The sequence below is a fragment of the Lynx rufus genome, unplaced genomic scaffold (assembly GCF_022079265.1).
Source record: "Lynx rufus isolate CCGP_SWC_20201006 ecotype Redwood Valley unplaced genomic scaffold, mLynRuf1.p SCAF_3, whole genome shotgun sequence".
In the NCBI taxonomy this organism is placed as follows: domain Eukaryota; kingdom Metazoa; phylum Chordata; class Mammalia; order Carnivora; family Felidae; genus Lynx; species Lynx rufus.
In genome coordinates, this window is record NW_025814845.1 from 121,884,783 (window position 1) to 121,903,190 (window position 18,408).

At 36.8% G+C, this 18,408-nt stretch overlaps 1 protein-coding gene across 2 annotated transcripts in view; it reads right to left on the minus strand.

The window, feature by feature from the left end:
• SLC10A7 (solute carrier family 10 member 7) overlaps nucleotides 1–18,408 on the minus strand; it is a 254,752-nt gene that overhangs the window by 168,421 nt on the left and 67,923 nt on the right. For both annotated transcript variants that reach the window (XM_047091249.1, XM_047091252.1), the window contains exon 5: nucleotides 8,424–8,462. In XM_047091249.1, coding sequence (XP_046947205.1) covers nucleotides 8,424–8,462 — 39 coding nt within the window. The remainder of the gene's footprint in view (nucleotides 1–8,423; nucleotides 8,463–18,408) is intronic.

Below are 18,408 nucleotides of genomic sequence, written 5' to 3' on the forward strand. Positions count from 1 at the left end.
CTTCTTTCCATATGTCCCAATTTATTTTGGAATGGCAGTGGGGTCTTGAATCAATGAGGTATATTAATAATGGAAAATTATTAATTTTCCCTCTCCCCTGCCTGCCATGGGATTTGACATGCTCACCTTGAGAATCTATAATACAGACAAAGATAGAAGAAACCTCGTTTGGCTCACCACATTATTATCCCCAGATCCCCCAAATATTAGCTTAATAAATAGAGTAATCAAGTAAGCTTCTGGTGTGGAGGAATGAGAACTATCTACCACATTATCATTACTAATTATGGGTATCTCCTACTAATGGTCATAAACTCAGCAGTTCTGTAGTTGGCTGGATTCACATTAAGGAAATGTAGTCATTTTAACCAACCTAACCACTAGGATCATGTTTCTTAGGAGACCATATCCTGCCCTCCCCCCATTTACATTTACTTATTTTTATCTAACTGGGTATAACAGCAAGTATTTTCCAGAATGGTGTTTTAAAAATTAATAAAAATAGAAATGAAACTACATGGCATTTGTTAAAGGGTAATAAAATAACTTCAGTCAATTGGCTGGTTCTACACCAGTAGATTTCTTTAAATAGTAATGAAATCATTGCTTTAAAAAAAAAATCCATCATTATTAAAATAAAAAAAAAAAGTTGCCTCAGCCTCCGCCAAAATTAGATTTGTAAGTTGCTGGTCATTCCTATAATTAAATCTATGTCACAAATTTGCAAGAAAAATGGTCACTGTGACTAATGCATTTACTTGCCACACAAGTCCTGTCAGATGACACAGACATAGCTTAAACAGAGTAAGGTTTCTATACATTTTTATTAAGTAACAAAGACCATTTTTAATCACAGCACTTCAAACACTAGTCTGCTTTAGAAACAAACCCAAATGTAGCTACAGCAGGGTTCTCCTTGCTCCAGCATCATAACTTATTTACCCCTGCAAACATGTTTGGCTCACATGCATACCGCTCTTCTGGACAATGTTACATGGGAAAGAACTCTGACGAAGAAACAATAACATGTTCAGGTTGCTAGACTCCCTGGTTAGGACCTTTCTTCTTTTGACCTCCCCAGATGGTTCTAATTCACCTCTGATGAAATGACTAAGAGATGACTTTAGAGAGAACAGTGCTGAGCAAAGTGGAAGTCAAAGCAAGATGACATAAGGACACATGAGCAAAGAAGTAGTGACGAGACCTTCTCTCCTTTCAAAAACACTTTTCAATCTTTTAGATTGCAGGAAGAGGCTGTTTTGGGTTTGGGACCAGTACCAATTTTACTTTTTTATCAAAAAGAGGACAGGCTATGAGCTCAGAGACTTATGAAGGCAGCAGTTTAGCTACCAATTAACAATAGTTTTTTTTTCCATTTGATTTAATTTCAGTGACCTATTCATGACAAAATTGTTTTACGTGTTGATGTCAAGTTTCACTTTTTTTTAAATATTTATTTTTTGAGAGATAGAGACAGAGCATGAGCGGGGGAGGGACAGAGAGAGAGGGAGACACAGAATCCAAAGCAGGCTCCAGGCTCTGAGCTGTCAGCACAAAGCCCGAGCCCTCGAACCACAAACCCATAAGATCATGATCCAAGCCAAAGTGGAACGCTTAACCAACTGAGCCATCCAGATGCCCCAAGTTTTACTTTTTAAAAAAGTTAAATTTTAAAAGTGAGTTTTAGATGCCCCAGTCTGGCTCAGTCAGAGGGGTGTGCAACTCTCAATCTTGGAGTTGTGGGTTCGAGCCCCACTTTAGATGTAGAAAGAACTCAAAAAAAATTTTTAAGTGGGTTTTAACTTAATACAAATAACATGTTGACACGGCAAAGGTCATAAAAAGTGCCTGAAATTTGGAAGACATTGCTTTGAAGGCAGTTCTTGTCTTCCCTCTTTTTAAAATCTTTTATTGTTATTTTCTTCACATATTTGCTTCGGTGTCTAGGAGAGTGCCTTGAATAATGGACTCTGAGTATATGTGTGTTAATTTTATATCCTACCTTCCTATTTTGTCCCATACTAATAAATAACCCGACTGCATCTTTTTAAAGAATAAGTAGTCTGTTCTCAGCAATTCAGCTTTTATAACATTCATTTGCCCAAAAAGGTGATTCAATGAAATATATAGCATAACGATGGGCTCCATTTTATCAAGGGAGAAACCAGCTTCCCATTGTCTGAACAGAGTTCATAAGGTATTTTAAAACCCAAAATAGGTTATTTTAAATTCTAGTTTTATCAAGTCCTTAGCAGTAAGGAACGAACTTGAAATAACATTCTATAAGGTGGTACTGAAAAGTGTTTAATTGTCTGCTCTGGAATGTAAGCTCAATGAAAATAAAACCTGTTTTATAAAAAAGTCATGAACTTTTGGGGGAAAGCCAAAATCACAACTGAGTAATTTGGGTTGGTCAGGATTTTAAGCAAACAAAGAAAAAAAAAAAAATCAGCGTAGTTTCCAGTGTTACACAAAATGAGTATTCCACAAACATAAACAAAACTAAAAATTGACATTCTAGATTTAGGCGAAAGGAAAACTAATGTAACAATTGAGTCTTCTCTGGTTACAACCCTTAACCCTCTTCATTAATATTTGAGATTCTTGCTCTGATTTTTAAAAAGCAATCAATGAATAACAAAGTAAATGTGCTTCCTCTCTGACCATGCTAAGTGTGGCTTACTACATTTTTGTATAAGAAAGGAAGAATAAAACAGGTGGTAAACACATATCCTGAGTTATTAAAACATGTCATTTGTGTTTGGAATTTCCTTTCTTTAAGCAACTTTAAGAGTATCATTTAACTATTCAAATCTTACTACAAAGCTGGGTAGTAATGGCAGACCAGCCAAAGCTGAGAGGGAAGGCAGAACAACAATAGAGTAAGGGAAGGAAAATATATTCTGGCTAGTTATTCAGCTTAAGGCAAGGAGTTCCTTTTAACCCCTATTTGTTTTAGAATAGCTTCTGCTCATTCCCGTAATGAGCAGAATTACTTTAAAAGAATTATTTTAAAAGAATTACATAAAATCAACCCATTTCTTTATACTTTAAATGAAGAGATTTAGAAAGCAAATAATAACTCTTACAGATATTTTTTAGACTTGGTGTTATACATTCACAAAGATGATTTAATTTTGCTTATAACTCTTTGCTAATGTTTCAGAATCCTTACATTTATGAATTGCTATGATGTCATATAACCCAGTTATTAGAAACTCAATTTGGCATGATCAGCTTTGTCACTCACCAAGGTTTCCTCAGGAATTACCAAACTCCCTCAAGAGTTACCAAAAATAATAAAATAGGCTGAGGAGTCTGAAAGGCAAAAGCTCTACCTTTTCCTGTCAAACTTTAACCTATAATTCTTGAAGACATGGAACCATTCAATTTAGCCCCCAAACCAAAAATGCCAAAGCTCTAACAAATCAGGTGATCAGATTTTTTTCAACACAGTTAAATCTTTTTAAACTAAAGAGAGGATTTTTCAATTGCAATTGTTTTAAAAGTTGCCAATATCTATTTTTTAATCTTTCTTTTGATGAGGAAGCAGCACATGAGATGGTTGAACTTGAAATGCCTGATGTTATACAGAAAATATATATATATATATATATATATATATATATTCTTTTTATAACAATTTAGTTATTCAGAGAGGTGGCTATCAAATTTTATTAAAATCTCATCAACTGAGAAACCTTAAAACAGTTATTATACCCCACAATTATTGTAAACAGAACAATTTAAATGAGAGGAGGAGATAATGACATTAACTTCTTAACTTAAAGCAATCCTCTGTGGCATGATTTTAAAATATGCTCTTGGTCTGAAATTTATGTAAATTGAATTCATCTATCATTGGTTATTACCAGCCTAGCTACATTAGAAAAAAACAAAACACAGTTTTCTGTAACAATTAGTTCTTAAAAACACTGTGTTTTAATTAGACCTGGGACATTATTAAACTAGCTATAAATATGTACAGTATTTTATGTGGTATACCCAGATGTCTAAAAATCAACAAAAATGCCCTCAGAGTTCTTTCTTCAAAAATTCATCTAAAAAAAAGGCTTTCATTCAAAGTTTTAATGGAATCTGAAGTAAATGCCCTTTTTAGATTCTATTTACGTAACTACAAAAGAAATGGTCACTTACAACTAGAGAATAATCAGAGAACAATCATTAGAGATAACCAATTCTTCATTTTATGGATGTCCATGGCCATGCCAAAAAAAAAAAATTCATGGAAGAGCTTGGAAAAAACTTAGATCATACAAATATTTTATATAGATTATCCCATTTAATGCTCACCACAACTGTATAGTTTAGGTACTATCTACTCCATTTTATATATAAGGAAGGTTATGTGATTAGGCTAGTAATTCAGTCAAATGAAGATTTAAGCCATTCTGATTCCAGAAACCATAGTACTACCCCTTATCCTAAATTTTAAGAGTAAGTGAATATTTTTCATTTATAAAGAGAATTCCAAAAACACTGTAACAAGTACTATCCTTTACAAATTACAAAATAAGAAACAAGTGTTGGTGAGGATGTGGAGAAACAGGAAGGTTTGTAAACTGTTGGTGGGAATGCAACCTAGTGCAGCCACTGTGGAGAACAGTATGGACTTTCCTCACAAGGTTAAAAATAGAACTACTGTACAATCCAGTAATCACGCTACTGGGTATTTACCCAAAGAATAAAAAAACATTAATTCAAAGAGATACACGCACCCCTATGTTTATAGCAGCATCATTTATAATAGCCAAATTATGGAAGCAGCCCAAGTATCCATTGACAGATGAATGGATAAAGAAGAGGTGATAGATCGATCGATCGATCGATCGATCTACAACGGAATATTATTCAGCCATTAAAAAGCATGAAATCCCACCATCTGCAACAACATGGATGGAGCTAGAGATTATTATGCTAAGTGAAATAAGTCGGTCACAGAAAGACAAATACCATATTATTTCATTCATATTTGGAATTGAAGAAACAAAACAAACGAGCAAAGGGAAAAAAAAAGAGAGACAAACCAAGAAACAGATTCTTAATTATAAAGAACAAACTGATGGTTACCAGAGGTGTGGTGGGTGGGGAGATAGGTTAAATAGGTGATGGGGATTAAGGAGGGTACTTGTAATGAGCACCGGGTGATGTACAGAATTGTTGAATCACTATATTGTAAGCCTGAAAATAATACAACACCATAGTGTAGGCCCGAAAATAATATATAAGTATGTTAACTATACAAGAATTAAAAAAAAAAAACTCGATAAAATTTTTAAGTAAATTAAGTGAAAAATGAAAAAAAAAAGAATAACAAACTAAAACATGAAGGTTACAATTCAGAATTTCCTTCCTCTAAAATAAGTCCTTTTCCCAAGCCCAACTCAAACACCAACTTCTCCCTGAAGCCTTCTCATATCATTCAACTGAGATTAATCTTTTCTGACCTCTTGGCAATTGCTGTACACTGCTCACATGAAGAAAGTGCTAGCTCCCTTTTAATACTTATTCTCTTCTTTCTTAGTAACAGAAATCCAATTTTTAGCTCTTAGCAACCTGCCACATGTCCCAACCTCTCCAGTGGCTAAGTAGGATTGCTTGAATAAGTTCTGCAATAAGATATGACTGCAAGTATGATGTTGGAATTCTAGGAATGCAAATTAAACAAAGCAAACTTAGATTTTAGGAGAGCTCTGTGCTTTCCCAGGATAAAGACTTTACTAACCAGGTATCTTTTTTGGCTGGAGCTCCAGCAGCTGTCTTGGACCATGAGGTAAGCTTGAGCAAGGAAAGTGCAGGCTGTGGAGGATGGAGGAGAAAGATAGGTATATCCAGCCACAATGAGACCACGAAGCCACCATACAACACTTGGACAGCCTCCTTCCAGATTTTACGTAGTAGAAATATAAACCTCTATCCTGTATGCCACAATTATTATTTTTTCTGTTAAATAATCTGAAACTAATTCTAATGGATTTAGTCCAGACTCATACATAGTTCATAATCCAATTTGTTCATAATCCATAGTTCATAATCCATAATTGCAACTACGGGGGGGGGGGAAGAAAGAGAATTATTATTTCTTATAACACTGGAACAAAATATCTCCAGTCATAATTTGCATTCTCAAACCCTTTCTGGTAACTTTTAACTTTGAGAAAGAAAGGGGGTAACAGGGGCTCCTGGGTGGCTCAGTCGGTTAAGCAAATGACTCTTCGTTTTGGCTCAGGTCATGATCTCATGATTCGTGAGCTGGAGCCCTGCATCAGGCTCTGCGCTGACAGCGCAGAGCCTGCTTGGGATTGTGTCTCCCTTTCTCTCTGCCCCTCCCCTGCTCGCTCTCTATCTCTGTCTCTCAAAAATAAAAAATAAACATTTTTTAAAAAGCGGGTAACAGAGGAGGAAGGAAACATGGAAAAAGACACTTCTGCCTCTCTGCCATCACTCATGACAGTTCTCCTCCTTTCTTCTCTACTAGCTAAATCCTACCATACTTCAAGGACCAACTCAGCAAAATGGCTTCTGTCTGACTTTCAAATTCAGAGTGCCTATGGCCTGTGCCATTTCACAGTCCTACATCATCTAGTAACATCTTTAGTTTGACCTGTTAACTTTTACATTGTATTTCTTTTTCTGTGAGTCATATCCACAACACAGTGGGACCCACATCATGTATCTTGCACCCTCCACAGCTATTAGAAAACCATCTCTGTGTAGTAGGAGATCACTAAGTACTTTTGATTAGTTGAATTAAAATGAAAAAAGAGGAAAAAGAGCAGAAGACTAACAAGTGAGAATGCACAACTTCTTAGAAGTGCAAGAGTAGAATAAAGATCCTAAAGAGTCCCTAGAACAGGTATTACTTTCCTGGACCTTATCAAATAATCAGGCCTGGGAGAACACATATTCTGATATGTTCACTGTTCATACAATCAGTGCAAAACTCAAACTATACTTAGTGAGCTTGTCCTCCAACTAAGGGATGGTGTATTTAAGTATTTTAGTTACTTAGACAATTGCCTCAAATTTATTTTCTCAATTACTGTAGACGTTTAAAGAGTAAGAGATTCAGCTTAGAAGTCATGCTTTGGTAGTGGATGTATATGATTCCAAACTATATAAAAAATCTGGCTTCCAGCAAGATCATATTTTACAGATATTATTTTGTCAATTGTGACAAATAATGAAAAATAATACTTAGATGAAAAAACGATTTAACAAAATAATACTGAGTCTGGAACAAGTAGCTCAAGAGCTCATTTCCATTAAATAGACACTATTAACTCTCTTCTAAAACCCAATAATACAACACCAGAAATAACATTACTACTTCTTTAAAAATAAGGTCTACTCTAAGCATAAATTTTGCAGAAGCTACATCATTTAAAGCTCTAGAACATCGGGACCTTCAAAGCTGTGTAGCACTACATAGAATTAACATCATGTAACAACACGTTTAAAAGCTCCAGCTACATTCAGATGCACACAGTAGTGACATAAAGAGCATTTTAAACAGAAGTAACTGATATTTTGCCTAGACTCGTGAACTATTTTACACCCTGCTGATTTTATTCTCAATTATTTGCAAATCACTGTACTTCATATCTGTTCATGAACTATGGACCTAAAAACACAATATTCTAATTTATTTTCATGAATTTGGCAAAGTTTTAGGGAGGGTATAAATAAAAATAATTAACAGAAAACTCAGTTGCTTTCTCATTCTCTCATAAAACAAACCAAGTCTTTGTTATATCATTATTTAAAAAACGATTGAAAACGCTAAAACAGAATCATCCTTAGAATTCTATTAGCTCTACTTATGAACACTGAACTATTTTCTAACCTTTATACCATTTATAGTTCACATGTCAAAAAAATATTGCATTTTCCTCCAAATTACTCATTAATTATTTCCTCATTTCAAATTTTTTTCACACAGATTTCTCAGAAGTATCCATGACAGTAGCTTCTTTGACAGTGAAATGAACAAAATAAATGACATGTCAACAAGTAAATTAGCATTCCCTTTCTGACCAGCTGGGTCATGTTTCCTTTTCAAAATCCTTAGTCCCATGATACAAAATAATAATAATCTAAAAGACCTCATTAAATGATCAATATATTGACATAACTTCTATAAGGAGATACACAGTGTTTTAATTGATTCTTGAATCCATTAAATGGAATATTAAACCCAAGCCTCCAAATTATAATGTAAGAGAACATTTCCTTTACTTATTAACTAATTTCTTCAGGGTATGGTTAACGGCACATAAAAAGATTCAAAAACTTTTATATTTAATCCAACAGTAAAAAAAGTCCCAATTTTCACTAAATCTTTCATATAAACAACATCACAACAAAAGTTATTATAGACAAGTTAAACCATATTTACTTACCAAAAAACTTCCAAAGGCTGAATTAAATATTGCAGCTGCCTATAAAGAAAATAAATAGGGGGAAAAACTCACTGAAAGTAAATAGGAAAAAGAAAAGCAAAGATTATCATTCTCCCATCCCCCACTATTCAAAACCCTAAAACATTGACTCTACAAAGCAAAGTTAGTCACTGCTTACAAAAATTGCCAGTGGCCTGTACTTTACTAAGATAGATGAGCTGCAGCTTAGGAATTCATAAATAATGGGTCTCAAAAGCAAGCAGAAAAGACTTGCCAGGAGATATTTTTGAACCTATATGACACTACCAAAGAATCATCACCAATAGTAAACTGAAATCTTGTTATTGGTTTCGTTAGTTGACCTAAAACAGAGGTTGATATATTTGTTAAAACATTCTTTTTCATGTTACCGGGCAAAGAAAAACCAGAATTGTAAAGAAACATTAACTACTCTGCATCAGGGAGCATATGTCTTATGAGCTACACCCACCAAGTGAGATCTGTTGTTCCCATACAACACACATTAGAATGTGAACAATGCTGCTAAGACGATGTACCATTAATGCTAAAGGAGAAACAAGCAAGAAAAACTTCCACTTGGTGTTCAAAATTCAAAGAAGAAACATTTGACTTTGCGCTTACCTAAACATCCAGGGATTACATAGTAGATGTGATACAGTTCTTAACTTTAAATCAATCACTATATTCCATGAAGCTACACCTGAATCCTGAAAGCTTCTCACATTACCCAAAAAGGATAAAAACTTGTATAACATCCAATCTGATGGGGAAAAAAGGAGAGAGAAAGAAAAAATAATAAAAGGCAAAAGGAAAGGTAGAGAAAACCTATTGACATCTCCTGTAGATCAAGAGCAGAATTAAATTAATCATCATGGACATTAGCAGCCACGTCGTAGTAAGAAAAGGATGTCAGTTTAGCAAGTTTGAATAAAGTCCAAAGCCAGGCTAAGAGCTGTAGCTGAAAATGCCTTCTGCTCCAGAAGAGGATGCAATGAGAGTGCATGGGTAATGAGATCCCTGGCTCCAGAGAGCTTAGCTCTCCTATTCAAGTTCATAATTAATTCAAAGCTTTGATAATTTCATTAGATTTCTTCTTTGCTGGCCCTATCAATAAAAGATGGCACTGGACCAGAGCTCCTCTGTGGCATAAACATAGGCACAGGCACAGACCAAGGAAACCTTTGCTTCCTGACAGGGACAATGGCATATGGTGTTCCGTGTTGTACAGGGAGTAGTGGAAAAAAAAATTTTGGCTAAATAAAACATTACAGATGACAATTGTAAACTATGGCAACATATTTAACCCATCTTCCTGGAATTCCATTATGGATGATTCAGGAGAAACTTGTATGTGTGGAGAAAAATAAGTAAAACTATATAAATAAATGAGTCGTAGTGAGATCAACTGGAAACACTGCCTTCCTTCCTACAAAAGAAATGCACCTTCCCCACAACCACCGTTTATTTCTAGACCCTATTTTGTGCTTAAAATGGATTGATCTCTTTAGTAAAGGAATGAGGTATTCTGCTTTGAGCTTCTCTCTTCCAAATGTGTTTCTTTCCAGTGTTCACCAACCTTATTCAAGGTAACTAATGGTTTTGGCTAGTATTTAAAAACAAGTGAACAAAAAAAATCAAAAACAAACAAACAAAAACGCATGGATTGTTAGAAGTAAAAAGACTCAGAAGTCAAAGTAAAATAAGTCAACTACTAGTCATCAGATCAAATTACCATTTTCCCAATCCTTCCAATTCTCTTTTTTTAACCCAAACACAAGCAATATATTGTATGTGGATTGGCATTTTATAAAATAATGGCGATGACAGTGACGTGCTGTCTTAGGTACCCGAAGATGCTGCAAGCCAACTTCTTAGTTTTTCTTCTGCTGGTGCTGGTGCTGATGCATTTGAACCCACCTATCCTATCACTTGGTGCTCCCATGCAATGAGCTCTGGCATTCATTTGTGAAACAGCTCATTAAGGTTCTGGGTATCTCAAGAACCATGTGAAATTGGACACTGAACCAAGGATCTTGAGCTCAATAGTGACAAATAATCAACCTAATAGTTGACTTAATTCTACTCTTGCAGCATATAAAGGAATTATGTTTTCCAGAGTCCCAAAGAGTGATAAATATTTAGAGAGTGTTTCACTCATACATAAAAGGCATGTATGTCTTTAGACTTAAGGAGGAATTTCCAGCTCTTCAGCACGATGTACAAGGCCTTCCATGAATAGGTCTCTGTCCATCTTATTTCTTGCCTCCAATTTTATATCCCGACAATACTAAACCACTTGCGATTCCTCAAACTCACTGTGCTGTTTCTTACCACCTTGCTCCCTGGCCTAGAATGCCCTTCCCTCTTCCTCCACCTAGGTAACTCCCACTTATATTAGCAACTCCTTCCAAGCAGCTTTCAATCACCTCCTCCAACACACATATATCCTCACTTCTAAGTGGACTGAGTGTCTCCACACCTGCTGCCACAACATCCTGAGCATACCTCTGCCATGGCAATTGTTACACTATTGAAATAACCTATCTATTTACATGCTTCCTGGCCTTCCTAGAAACTAGAGTCTTCTGAGGAAGGAATCTGATGAAGCTCATCTTAAGCACCTACATGTTTATCTGCTGAATTGCTGAAATAAGTAAGATTTCCAGAAATGTCTAAAGTCTACCTCTTCTGCTAAGTTTTTCTATATGTTTGGCAGAATACAAGGATTGGCAGAAGACTGGATCTGACACCTGGCTCCAAGCCAAGCAAAAGCAATGACAGATCAAGACTTCAGTCTCAACCCAATACAAGCATCTCTTTCACAATATCTTGTTTTATTTCCTTTAGCCTCCCTATTATGATCCAGTTATATACAGTTACATAAATATGCTTAAATAAACAATGTTTTAAAATTTACTACTGCTATGTAACAATAGAGTTAGTGAAATAAAATCTAGAATTACTCTGCAGCCATCACACTTCAACAAAGCAGGAAAGAATATCCAATGGGAAAAAGACAGTCTCTTCAGCAAATGGTGTTGGGAAACTGGACATTGACATGCACTTTCTTACACCATATGCAAAAAATAAAAGTCAAAATGGATGAAAGACCTAAATGTAAGACAGGAAACCATCACAATCCTAGAGGAAACAACAGGCCACAACCTCGTTGACCTCAGCTGCAGAAACTTCTTACTAGACATGTCTAAAGGCAAGGGAGACAAAAGCAAAAATGAACTACTGGGACCTCATCAAAATAAAAAGCTTCTGCACAGTGAAGGAAACAATCAGCAAAACTAAAGGCAACAGACGGAATGGGAGAAGATATTTGCAAATGACATCAGATAAAGGGTTAGTATCCAAAACCTGTAAAGAACATATTAAACTCAACACCCAAAAACCAAATAATCCAGTGAAGAAATGAACAGACATGGATAGACATTATTCCAAAGAAGACATCCAGATGGCTAATAGACACATGAAAAGATGCTCAACATCATACATCACCAGGGAAATACGAATCAAAACCACAATGAGATATTACCTCACACCTGTCAGAATGGCAAAATTAACAACTCAGGAAACAACAGATGTTGGTGAAGATGCAGAGAAAGGGGAACTCTTTTGCACTATTGGTGGGAATGCAAAGTGGGGCAGCCACTCTTTGGAGTGTGGAGAATCTCTATGGAGATTCCTCAAAAAATTAAAAATAGTACTACCCTATGACCCAGCAATTGCACTACAAGGTATTTACTCAAAGGATACAAAAATGCTGATTCAAAGGGGCACATGCACCCTAATGTTTATAGCAGCACTATCAACAATAGCCAAAGTATGGAAAGAGCCCAAATGTCCATCGACTGATGAATGGATAAAGAAGATGTGGTATATATATACAAGGGAATATTACTAGGCAATCAAAAAGAATGAAAGCTTGCCATTTGCAACATGGATGGAGCTAGAGTGTATTATGCTAAGTGAAATAAGTCAGTCAGAGAAATACAAATATCATATGATTTCACTCATATGTGGAATAAGAAACAAAACAGATGAACCTAGGGGAAGGGAAGGAAAAATAAGATAAAAACAGAGAGGGAAGAAAACCAGATGAGAACTTTAAATACAGAGAACAAACTGAGGGTTGCTGGGGGGGTGCTGGCTGGGGAGATGAGCTACATAGGTGATGGGCATTGAGGAGGGCACTTGCTGGGATGAGCACTGGGTGTTATATGTAAGTGATGAATCACTAAATTCTACTCCTGAAACCATTATTACACTATATGTTAGCTTCTTTAAATTAAAAAAAAAAAAAAAGATGATCTGCATATACCAATATGAAAGCTGGCTAAGATATTTAAAGTGAAAAAGCAACCTTCAAAATTATGTATAATTCTTTTAACTTTTTTTCCCCCATACCATCAAGCAATTCTCTGACACCAGTTAGGTGCCCTACAATTCAACTCAAATCTGCTACTTTCTACCTTAAGCTAGTGTCAGATCCCACAGGTTAAGGATTCACTCCCACAAGACCATTCCCATTTCAGATGTTAATCACAAAGGCCAGGTTGTCACCTGTGCTTCTGATGCACTGGCTATAAATTGGAGGTTCCCACACCGTATCCTCGAGTTTGATTAATTTGCTAGAGCAGCTCACAGAACTCAGAAAACGGTTTTATTCACTCCATTGCCACTTTATTATGAAAAGGCTATACAGGAACAGACAGATGAAAGAGGTGCACAGAGCAAGGTATGGGGAAAGGGCACGGGGCTTCCCAGCTCTCTCCAGGTGTGACACACTCTCAGCACCTCCACATGTTCACCAACACGGAAGCTCTCCGAACCGGTCCTTTGGGGTTTTACAGAGGCTCCATTTAGGAGGTATGATTGATTAAATCATTGGCAGTTGCTGATTGAACTCTATCTCCGGCCCCTTTCTCCTCCCTAGAGGTGTGGAAGCAGAACCAAAAATTCCAATCCTTCAATCAGCTGTTTGGTTCCCCTGGCAACAAGCCTCATCCTTAGGTGAGCTGGGGGCTTTCCAAAAGTTACCTCATTAACGTAACAAAAGACTCTTAGGCTATGATTCCTCTCTCTGACCTTCTAGAAGCCATACCTGAAAGGATTCACTGATTTTTAAATATAGCATTTCATTTGTTATTATTGTTTTTGCTAGAAACGACTTAAATACCCATTTCCTGTCTATATTGCTCTATTACAACAAGAATTTTACCTAACTGGTACAAGATCATGTCTTCAGTGCCTAGAACAGCACCTGGCTTATAGCAGACCCTCAATAAATATTACTGAATCAAATGATGAATGAATGAATGAATACGTATGCGAACTGAATGCCCTGTACAGTAATGTTTTCATTTTTAACTCATGAGTCCTATCTGTAAAGTGTATACCTTGGCGCAATTACTTTGATGGATAATTAAAACAAGACTAGCTGGAAAAAAGTTCATATAAGTGTTTTTTTAATACTGAGTAGACTTTCTTTATATCACATATTTTTAGATACTATATTGCTTTTAGTATCTGCCCAATTTTACCTAATATCTGTTATTTTATATGTTGTATAACATGTCTTTTTTAAAAAAAAAATTTTAATGTTTATTTATTTTTGACAGAGCATGGGCAGGGGAGGGGCAGAGAGAGGGGGAGACACAGAATCGGAAGCAGGCTCCAGGCTCCGAGCTGTCAGCACAGAGCCCGATGCGGGGCTCAAACTCACAGACCGCGAGATCATGACCTGAGCCGAAGTCGGACGCTCAACCGACTGAGCCACCCAGGCGCCCCAAAATAACATGTCTGTATTAAATTATTTTGGTAAATTGAGTAAGTTCAAGAACAAATTAATTTCCTTATAACCTACTTGAAATAAAAAGGTAATTAAAAAAAACTGAAAATAATGGGGACAGAGAGTCCTCTAACTCATAAAAGCAAACTCTGCCACAGCCAAATGCCTTTAAATGTTATGAAGTTCTACCTTACAGTAAGCCTGAAACCTTTGCCATCTGTTATGGCTGTGCCCTGACAGTGTCCCATGCTGGAGTTACACAAATATGTAGTCTTTTTTTTTTTTTTTTTAATGATTGCACTTCAGATATATGAACACTGCTGAGTCCTACCCAAGTCTTCCCCAAGTCTCCTCTTATGACGCTATATCTAAAATTTTCATAATGCTGGTCCAACAGCCCTCTTTTTCCTTCCATCATGTATCCACTAAGTAAAGAAATGAAATCCATTGTTCGCATTGGGTGTTAATGATCTATTGCAAGTTAATTTCTGAAACTTCCGGTTTCCACCGTTGCATACCCTGCTTCCCCAGTCAACATAATCAGATATGTTTACCAAAATGTTAAAATGGGACACTTATGGTTGTCTCAGAATTTCCAATAATGCACCAAACTAAAGAGAATATGTGGCAAGCACCGCACTATTCCTACAGTAAAGATATCAGACATCGACATATAGTACCCACAAAAAGACATGAAAACCAGGCCAGGGACCATTTCACATGCAGGCTGCATAAAAAAAAAGACTAGGAATTCTAGAAGGGATTGATAAAAAGGAAATCTCCAGGAGTAAGAGGGTATTTGGACTTCTCCTTTAGAGGAGAAAGCCGACCTGCGGCCCACGCAGGATGTTTAGAGGGGAGAAAGCAGGCACCAGCAGAGGGCACTGTGTGAGAGTTCTCGGAACCTTATGGTTAATTCCCTAGAAATGGGGAGGAGAATAAGACTGTGTAATGAGCAGGAAACAGGCACTTGCTTCCAGAATAGAAACAGCAAAGTTGGGGAGGCTGCCTAGAACAGACCACAGTGGTGGGACAGAGAGAGAGTAAGCAACTGGACAAAGTGTACTTCAACTCGGTGATGGGATCAGGTTCTGTCAATTGCATATAGGCCAAATACATGCCTCAGAGGACTGCCATCAAATGTTAACTCTTTTTGAGAAAAGCAGAACAGCAGGCTTCAAGGGCGAGGAGTCCCTGGCAATAAGGGGCTGAGGGGATATGTTCTGAAGCAGGAGCTGGAGGTACACTCTGAAGAACTCCCTCCCTTAACCTGTCCAGGAAAAGACATAGCTTGTGGGTATCCACCATGACACAGGGCACTAAGGGCTGGGTAACATCAGCACCAGTAAAGTAAGACTGTCCCCCACACTGTAATGCATTTGTTCTATTCACCCTGACCCTAAAGAAGCCGGAAGTGGGGAGGGTGAGAAGGCAAAAAAAAAAAGAAAAAAAAAAAAAGGTAACAGACCATGCTCTCTTCTCTACTGGTCCTGCCTCTACTATTTATATAATTTTATCATATATGTATACATTCATTAAGGAAAAAAGTGCAATGTTTTGTGTTTTTAAAACACAGGTTAGGCCTAAATTGGGAAAGAAGGGAGTATGGAGTTTTAAGCTAGACTGCCCTAAATTAAATACTAACATGTAAATGCTAATTACTACACATATGACTATTTTTGCAACTAAAAGTGACCAGAAAACCATGAGATCTGCCAGGGATGCTGTCAAAGGAGAGAGGAGGCGTGGGGAATAGGAGGATGTAAGATGGCATTTCGCATACACAATCCTTAAATTCCCACCACTCAATACGGAGATTAAAATAACAACACAACATCTTCAATGTAAAGTTGAGCTAAAAGAAAACAAGAAAAGTCAGGTAGTAGACACATGGAAGCTGGGCAAAAGCAGACTGGTAAAGCAGGCGAGGCGATGCTGCATCCTCCCGGACGACAGGCCTGTGTCCTGGGCCCTGGGCCCTGGGCCCTGGAAGCAACAAGTAGCACAGCTTCTACCTGCAGAAGGTGACAAGTGGAGCGGAGGCACCTGTAGCAAGCAGACAGACAGAACCTTGGAAGGACTGCCCCACTACCACAAGGGCACCTTGACAACTCTACTTACAAAATCAAGAAAATAACACAAGGCCTGCTGTGTCCACGGTGTGCACGGAACTGCACTCCCCCTACCATCTGATTCAAGAATCCCAAACTAAAGACTAATTCAAGAAAGCAAAAGACGGGGGGCACTTGAGCGGTTCAGTCGGTTGAGCGTCCAACTTCAGCTCAGGTCATGATCTCATAGTTCGTGGGTTTGAGCCCCACTTTGGGCTCTCTGCTGTCGGCACAGAACCTACTTCGGATCCTCTGTCCCCCTCTCTCTCTGCCCTGCCTCCACTCATTCTCTCCATCTCTCTCTCTCTTACTCAAAAATGAATAAACATTTATCAAAAAAAGAAAGAAAGAAAGAAAAGAAAACAAAAGACAAAATCAATCAAAGACCAGTAGAACCCCTAAGGCCTTATAAGAAGCAAACGCAAAACTTCTCTTTGGGGTCACTTCAACAATCCAGAACACAGTGGATTCCCACTTGAAACAACCCCTACTGAACAGAAGTTTAAAATACAAAATGACAAATGTGAGAAAGCTGAATATGACAACAGCACCATTACAAAGCAGTTAGGAAAGGAGGAGAAACAGTATTTCATAATATACTAAGAAAATACTACATGAATTAAACGCTTAGAGCTGGAAAGCAATACTTGAAACCATCTAGCAAAAAATGAAACTATCTTTATGCCTTCAAAAAAGGAAACAATTGTGTGTTTTTTTTTTAATAAGACACAAAAAGTACACATGAGAAAGGAAAAGCTAGGGTTGCCATGCAACAAAGTTCTGGACAATGAGATATAAATTGATACATCCATGCTTCACGGTGGGGGTTAGGGAGGTTAGTTTCTGGCGCTGTCCTTCTTCCTTCTTCCTGCCTAGAGCAGTGAAAGCTGGCATCCAGAAGAGAAAGACCAATAGCAGTGCAGAGACGGCCACTCTAATGTCATCGAGCCACAGAACAAATGCCAGCAACCCCCACCTCCAGGCATCTTAATATATGAGAAAATAAGTCTCTGCTTGTTTAAGCTACTTGTAGTCTGATTTTTCCATTACGTGAAGTCTAACTGATACAATAATGTTCCTAAATAAGGCAGAAAATAATAAAGGACTAATCGGGCAGGTTAGATAAATCAAAAATGCTTCCCCTCTAAGATATAAGTTTGAGTAGGCATATTCAGTTTTATTTAGCATAATGTCTTATTCCCATCGCATATAGCACAGCACATTATTGGGGGAAAAAAAGAAAAAGAAAGCAAGAAAAGGAAAAGAAAATTGACTACCAGTGATGAATTAAAGCTGTATTGTCCTGCCCTGGAAAAGTTCCTCAATTATGTGAATTTATATCACTCCAAGCTCTGATTCACAAGAATATAGTATTTTTAATGTATAGTATTTTTAATATTTTAATTTTTACTTAAATTTAAATTTTTATTTAATATTTATTTCCTTTCCAAGCACAGGTTCAGTTGAAAAAACATAAAGACATCAAATATGGAGTTCCAATCCTTGGTCTTTTATTAAACACAGAAACACAAAATATTTTCTTTTTACTTGTATTTTGCAAAGTGCTATAGAAGTGCTAAAAAGAAGAAGAAGAAGAAGAAGAAGAAGCAGCAGCAGCAAGGAAGGAAAAATGAAAGAAAGAAAGAAAGAAAGAAAGAAAGAAAGAAAGAAAGAAGAAAGAAAGAAAAGAAAAGAAAAGAAAAGAAAAGAAAAGAAAAGAAAAGAAAAGAAAAGAAAGAAAGAATTAGGAAAAGTTTATCCCATTCGCTTTAAAAGCCAATTGTATTTGGCTTTCTGCGAAGCACCTTAGTTGCTAGGGCTAACTACTTAATTACCACTATTTTCACTGTATATATCTTACAACAAGTAAAACTGAGTTATACATTTCTATATTACACTTAAGTATTATTGAACCATACCACGGAAAACTAAATATCTGGGACATCAATTAAAATATGATATTTATACACCATGCTCAACATTAAAGGGGCACTCTTCATTTTATTCCATTATTTATGTTACTGCACTAAATGAAGACTATAGAACTACTACA